Source organism: Ictalurus punctatus, chromosome 11 (genome assembly GCF_001660625.3).
Source record: "Ictalurus punctatus breed USDA103 chromosome 11, Coco_2.0, whole genome shotgun sequence".
Lineage (NCBI taxonomy): Eukaryota > Metazoa > Chordata > Actinopteri > Siluriformes > Ictaluridae > Ictalurus > Ictalurus punctatus.
In genome coordinates, this window is record NC_030426.2 from 24,001,199 (window position 1) to 24,008,698 (window position 7,500).

A 7,500-nucleotide genomic window follows, 5' to 3' on the forward strand; every position below is an offset into this window, starting at 1 on the left:
TGTGTGAGGTGGCGTATGATTGTGTTTGATGGTGTGTGGTGGTGTTTGACGGTATGAGGTGGCGTATGATTGTGTTTAACGGTATGAGGTGGCGTATGATTGTGTTTGATGGTATGAGGTGGCATATGATTGTGTTTGATTGTGTGAGGTGGCGTATGATTGTGTTTGACGGTGTGTGGTGGTGTTTGATGGTATGAGGTGGCGTGTGATTGTGTTTGATGGTATGAGGTGGCGTGTGATTGTGTTTGACGGTGTGGGGTGGCGTATGATTGTGTTTGACGGTATGAGGTGGCGTATGATTGTGTTTGATGGTATGAGGTGGCGTATGATTGTGTTTGATGGTATGAGGTGGCGTATGATTGTGTTTGACGGTGTGAGGTGGCGTATGATTGTGTTTGACGGTGTGGGGTGGCGTATGATTGTGTTTGATGGTATGAGGTGGCGTATGATTGTGTTTGATGGTGTGTGGTGGTGTTTGATGGTATGAGGTGGCGTATGATTGTGTTTGATGGTATGAGGTGGCGTATGATTGTGTTTGATGGTATGAGGTGGCGTATGATTGTGTTTGATTGTGTGAGGTGGCGTATGATTGTGTTTGATGGTGTGTGGTGGTGTTTGATGGTATGAGGTGGCGTATGATTGTGTTTGATTGTGTGAGGTGGCGTATGATTGTGTTTGATGGTGTGTGGTGGTGTTTGACGGTATGAGGTGGCGTATGATTGTGTTTGACGGTATGAGGTGGCGTATGATTGTGTTTGATGGTATGAGGTGGCGTATGATTGTGTTTGATTGTGTGAGGTGGCGTATGATTGTGTTTGATGGTGTGTGGTGGTGTTTGTGCTGAAATGTGTTACTCACGGTAAAAAAAAGGAACAAACTCGACGGTTAGAGGAGCCGCTTTAAACTTCTGTCTGCTCTTCTCCACGGTGCTGATCTGCTGCCTACACACACACACACACACACACACACACACACACAGTATTATGAGACAATCAACAACTTACTGTTCCAATATTATTATTGAAATGAACATTAAATTAGTCAGTATGATGTCATCAGTGTGACACGCCAGATTATTTAAACCAAATGAGATTAGCAGGGCCACCAATCAGACTTCAGAAAGACGTCATTCACGTCTTTTGTTTTGGCCCCAAACATGTCAGGTGTGGCTAATCAGCTTAATCGGTCTGTCTGTGTGCGCGCGTGTGTGCGTGTGTGTGCGTGTGTGCGCGTGCGTCTCAGATTACAGAGATGTTGGGGATCGATTAGCAGAATAACAAAGCACAGGTGTGTTGAATTAGCGTGAAGCACTACAGCGTACACTGTAATTCAGAGAACACCTGTGCCGCAGGACGGTCGGTAAACATGTGGGTTTCCGTGTTTGTGGAAAAATATAAACGCCCGTGCTAGCTCCTATAAGGGCCCAGAGCAGTGAGGGATCATGGGAGATGTGAGTCAACATTGTGGCCTGTCAACATGAAGTGAGGAAACACTCGTACCTTACCCTGGATTTGAGAAATGCACCTTAAATTTCAGTTCTCATTCTACTGTATTCAAGCGGTGCACACAAATTATAAACAAGGCAGTACAGTATGACATCACTAATCAAAGCACAGGCCTAAACACCTGATTGGTGGTTTTTTGTCACACAATATGTGTGTGTGTGTGTGTGGGTGTGTTTTGTACAGTGATACCCTCCATTCACACTGGTTTATCTGTCTTTAAGTTTTGATTTTGATGAATGCTAGTGTGATGGAGTTTAATGGAGAATGCTTGTATCTGATGGAATTTAGTGGAGAATGATTGCATCTGATGGAGTTTAATGGAGAATACTGGGGTCTGATGGAGTTTAATGGAGAATGCTGGTGTCTGATGGTGTTTAGTGGAGAATGCTGGTGTCTGATGGAGTTTAATGGAGAATGCTGTTGTCTGATGGTGTTTAGTGGAGAATGCTGGTGTCTGATGAAGTTTAATGGAGAATATTGGTGTCTGATGGAGTTTAGTGGAGAATGTTGGTGTCTGATAGAGTTTAGTGGAGAATGTTGGTGTCTGATGGAGTTTAACGGAGAATGCTGGTGTCTGATGGAGTTTAATGGAGATTGCTGGTGTCTGATGGTGTTTAGTGGAGAATGCTGGTGTCTGATGGAGTTTAATGGAGATTGCTGGTGTCTGATGGAGTTTAATGGAGAATGCTTGTATCTGATGGAGTTTAATGGAGATTGCTGGTGTCTGATGGAGTTTAATGGAGAATATTGGTGTCTGATGGAGTTTAATGGACAATGCTGGTGTCTGATGGAGTTTAATGGAGAATGCTTGTATCTGATGGAGTTTAATGGAGAATGCTGGTATCTGATGGAGTTTAGTGGAGAATGTTGGTGTCTGATGGAGTTTAATGGAGAATGCTGGTGTCTGATGGAGTTTAGTGGAGAATGCTGGTGTCTGATGGAGTTTAATGGAGAATGCTGGTGTCTGATGGAGTTTAGTGGAGAATGTTGGTGTCTGATGGAGTTTAATGGAGAATGCTGGTGTCTGATGGAGTTTAACGGAGAATGCTGGTGTCTGATGGAGTTTAATGGAGAATGCTGGTGTGTGATGGAGTTTAGTGGAGAATGCTGGTGTCTGATGGAGTTTAATGGAGAATGCTGGTGTCTGATGGAGTTTAATGGAGAATGCTGGTGTGTGATGGAGTTTAGTGGAGAATGCTGGTGTCTGATGGAGTTTAATGGAGAATGCTGGTGTCTGATGGAGTTTAATGGAGATTGCTGGTGTCTGATGGAGTTTAGTGGAGAATGCTGGTGTCTGATGGAGTTTAATGGAGAATGCTGGTGTCTGATACAGTCTGGTGAAGAATGTATGTGTACCCCTGTATGCGGTGTCTCCAGTTGTGGTATGGATCATACAGACTCTCGCAGAAAGCCAGCGCGTGTCGCACAAACTCCTCAGCCTGCGTCTGATCCGCCAGCTCTTTCTCTTTAGTCTTACTCTTCAGCTGCAGAGAGACAGACAGGTTCATACAGTAACATTAACGCTCCTTTTCAGGGATACGCTTTGCTTGGAAAGACAGACAGACAGAGAGAGAAAGAAAGAGAGAGAGAAACCTGCTGGATGTAGAGCGTCGTCAGGGTGATGATTTGATTGATGTAGGAGCAGGTGCCGATTTCCTCCACATTAGACAGGTTCCTGTCAGAGACATCAGACACATCAGACACACACACACACATTGTGTCAGGTCGTTCGTGCGTGTGTGTGTGTGTGTGTGTGTGTGTGTGTGTGTGTCATACAGACGGCTGCAGGGTGACAGGCCATTAGTTCCAGCACACAGACTCATTTTTGTGCCATGATCATAATTCACACACACAGACACAGCTGAAGTAGTGTGCGTATTTGGGGAGAAGACTGTGTGTGTGTGTGTGTGTGTGTGTGTGTGTGTGTGTGTGTGTGTGTTATGGTGAGGTAATGGAACATTTCTGGCTTTCTAAATATTCAAGGAAAAATAGACAATTTCTCGGACACAGAAAAGACGTGTGTGTGTGTGTGTGTGTGTGTGTGTGTGTGTGTACTGCTATATTCATGAGAACCAAATGAAGAACATTACTGTTATTATATGTAATTCTGTAAATAATTTAGACAATGTTCAACCATGACATGACAAGGGTATAAATATGAGGTAACACACAGGCCAAATTCCCTTAGTCATGTCACATATATACACACATATATATATACATATATATATATATATATATATATATATATATATATATATATATATATATATATATATATATATACATACATACATACATACATATATATATATATATATATATATATATATACATACATATATATATATATATATATATATATACATACATATATACATATACATATATATATATATACACACACACACACACACACACACACACACCATACCGATATAGCTGTGAAGTGCAGTAAAATGTTTTTGAGCTTCACAAAATGGGGCGTGTCTGTAAGAAAATAGCACAAGCATTGAAAACGCCCATTTCCACCATCAGGGCAATAATTAAGACGTTCCAGTCAACTGGGAATGTTATGAATCAGCCTGGAATTGGACGTGTGTCTGTATCGTCTCAACACACTGTGAAGAGGACGGTTCGAGTGGACAAAAAATCTCCAAGGATCACAGCTGGAGAACTGCAGAAGTTAGTTGTGTCTTGGGGTCTGAAAGTCTCCAAAACTACAATCTGAAGTCACCTACATCACCACAAGTTGTTTGGAAGGGTTTCAAGAAAAAAGCCTCTACTCTCATCCAAAAACAAACTCGAGCGTCTTCAGTGTGCAGACACTACTGGAACTTCAAATGGGATCGGGTTCTATGGTCAGATGAAACCAGAATAGAGCTTTTTGGAAATAAACACCAGAGCTGGTTTTGGCACACAGAGAGGTAGCCGTATGGAAAAGTACCTCATGCCCACGGTTACATATGGAGGTGGATCTTTAATGTTTTGTTAGGATACATGGCATCATGGACTCCATCAAATATCAACCGATATTAAATGAAACCTGACTGCCTCTGCCAGAACGCTTCAAATGGGCCGTGGTTGGATCTTCCAGCAGGACAATGATCCAAAACTTCATCAAAATCAACACAGAAATGGTTTACTGACCACAAAATCAAGCTCCTGCCATGACCATCCCAGTGCCCTGACCTGAACCCCATAGAACACCTGTGGGGTGAACTGAAGAGGAGAGTCCACCAGCATGGACCTCGAAATGTGAAGGATCTGGAGAAGTTCTGTACGGAGGAACGCTCTCGGATCCCTCGCCATGTATTCTCCAACCTCATCAGGCGTTATAGGAGAAGACTCAGAGCGGTTATCTTGTCAAAGGGAGGTAACACAAAGTATTGACTAAAAGGGTGCCAATAACAGTTGCACACCTATATTTAACAAAGATATATACTTTGTATAAACCTGTCTTTTGTTTGCAATTGTTTGATATCCATGAGAGCGGAGTATTTTTGTGAATGTTTTTGAACAAAAGATCAAACGATTAAACAATAAAGACACATTCCACAGCTTTCTTTGTTCATATTTACCAAGGGTGCCAATATTAGTGGAGGGAACTGTAAACACTAAGTCTATATACTAAGTGTGTGTGTGTGTGTGTGTGTGTGTGTCCTCACGTCAGGTTTGTGAAAGGTGGAAAGCACCTGCGACTCCAGCACATATGAATACAAAGCAAAAGCAGTACTCTCTGACTTCAGATCACATTCACTCGGTACTGAGGCATGCTGGGAAATCATCCACCATTCACAATACAGTGCACCAACAGAGTGAGATGTCTCAAAATAAACGTCTCCTAACAGAAAACATGACCATAAAGAACTAACATTAAAAATAAGATAAAAGAATAAAAACCAGTGTATATGGAGCGTCCATCCAAGTCCTCGTGCACGCTGTTACTACAGAACGTATTCGAACGAGCGCACTGATACAAACCTGTGATTTACAGCCTAAACATCCAGCCTGACCTTTCCCGCTTCCGACCTTCTAACGTGACACACTATTATTATTACGTATGCTTATGATAATAATAATGATGATGATGATGATGTGAATGTAAGACATAAGCCACAAAGGACAGGAAGTGTAAATGTCACAGCCTTTAAGCCGACCTTTGGAGTGAAGGTCACGCTGGTTTGGTGCTGCTGTAGCGTGACGTACGCTTCACCCACCGACGCGGAGAGTGTGTGACGTGAGCCGAAGCGAAGTCGTTACAGACAGAAGTGCCAGAACGAAACACATGTTTGATCATTCTAATCCGTTTCAGGATGGTTTACTCCATGGCTAACAGGAAGTAAACATCTGGTGTGAACCTTCTCTCAAAAGCTGTAAGAGTTCTCGCCTGGTTTTCCATTTAAGCTAAGCAGGGTTGAGTCTGGCCAGTACCTGGATGGGAGAAAACTAAGGTTGCCGCTGGAAGTGGTATTAGTGAGGCCAGCAGGGGGCGCTCACCCTGTGAGCTGTGTGGGCCCCAGTTTAGTGACGGGGGACACTACAGTAAAAACAGCACGGTCTTTCGGATGAGACGTTAAACCAAGGTCCTGACTCCCTGTGGTCGTTATAAATCCCAGGATCCTTCTGGTAAAAGAGTAGAGGTGTAACCCCGGGGTCCTGGTGAAATTCCCCCGTTGGCCCTTCTCCATCACGGCCCCCTAATAATCCCCATCTTCTTATATAAATGTAACTGTAACTAACTACAGTCGCACAAAAGTCTTTTGCACGCTCTTTCGCAGCGATGTCTGTTGGTAAATGAGACCTTTTAGTGGACGGCGTCGGCTGAATGCGCGTTGTGACGACGTCACGTGACGTCTCTCGGTCCGAATCTGCGGAAAACCTGCCGTGAGTTTGAAAAATCGCAAGCTCCTCGGAATATCGCGTTGTCATTGCGCTCGTCGCAAGATCCAGGAGTGACCGACTCGTTAATATATATATATATATATATATATATATATATATATATATATATATATATATATATATATATATATATTGTTAAATAATTATATAAAATAATAAATATGTATTTATTACTTCTGTTAGTGTTCTCTCTAATTCTTGAGCGTGCAGAATTGTATTTGTGTGTGTGTGTGTGTGTGTTTCACCTGCAGGTGATGATCAGGAACTTGAGGAGCAGCAGAGCGAGGTGCTGCTGTTCCTGCTCGAGTCCCACTGAAGCTTTCTGAACACACTGCAGCAGCTGAACACGTAAAACCTGCAGGATGTTATCAGGGAGCAGAGACAGGACCGGGGGCACCTCTTCCACCCTACACACACACACACACACACACACACACGTCTAAATGTGCTATCATACATGTCTAAAGTAACACAAATGCACACACAAACAAGAAGCAAATCAAACAACTTGGAAGTAATTTAGGGGTTTTACAGCAGCGGGGGGTGAATACTTATGCAATCACAACTTTTATATTTAATTTATAAAACCTTAAGGGTTATGTATTATGTGAAATAGCTTATTCAGGACAATACGAAATAAAAAAACATTTTTTTTTTTGTTGTTGTTGATTTTTATGATCCATCTTATTTTGTTAACAGTATTAAGATGTAACAGATTCTGCAAGGGGCGTGTAAACTTTTGGGCACAAGTGTATATATGCAAACAAACGCGCAAAATGACCTCTGGACAAGTTTATAGTCTGCAGTATTTCTGCTGGGGAAAAACAACCGTCGATATTCACTACCGACACGTGAACCTGTTGCTTTATGTTTGGAAACACGGACAGATGTGGGACAGATGTGGGACAGATGTGGTCCGAATCTCTGATGTCTGATCCCGTAGGATAAACGCTGCTATTTGTTTTCTTTTGTATTGTATTTCGGGGATATTTTCTACTCAGGGCTGTGTGGAAGCCCTGGGCTAAGCTTTCGCTTTTATAGTGAGGTGAGGTATTTAGTCATGTGATTAGATTCCAAGCAGGAAGTGTCA

General features: G+C 42.6%; 1 protein-coding gene across 2 annotated transcripts in view; it reads right to left on the reverse strand.

Annotated features, from left to right (window-relative positions):
• nbeal1 (neurobeachin-like 1) overlaps window positions 1-7,500 on the reverse strand; it is a 72,682-nt gene that overhangs the window by 39,261 nt on the left and 25,921 nt on the right. For both annotated transcript variants that reach the window (XM_053683496.1, XM_053683495.1), the window contains exons 4-7: window positions 6,656-6,817; window positions 3,099-3,180; window positions 2,862-2,989; window positions 859-941 (exon numbers count right to left, since the gene is read on the reverse strand). In XM_053683496.1, the coding sequence (XP_053539471.1) occupies window positions 859-941; window positions 2,862-2,989; window positions 3,099-3,180; window positions 6,656-6,817 (455 nt within the window). The remainder of the gene's footprint in view (window positions 1-858; window positions 942-2,861; window positions 2,990-3,098; window positions 3,181-6,655; window positions 6,818-7,500) is intronic.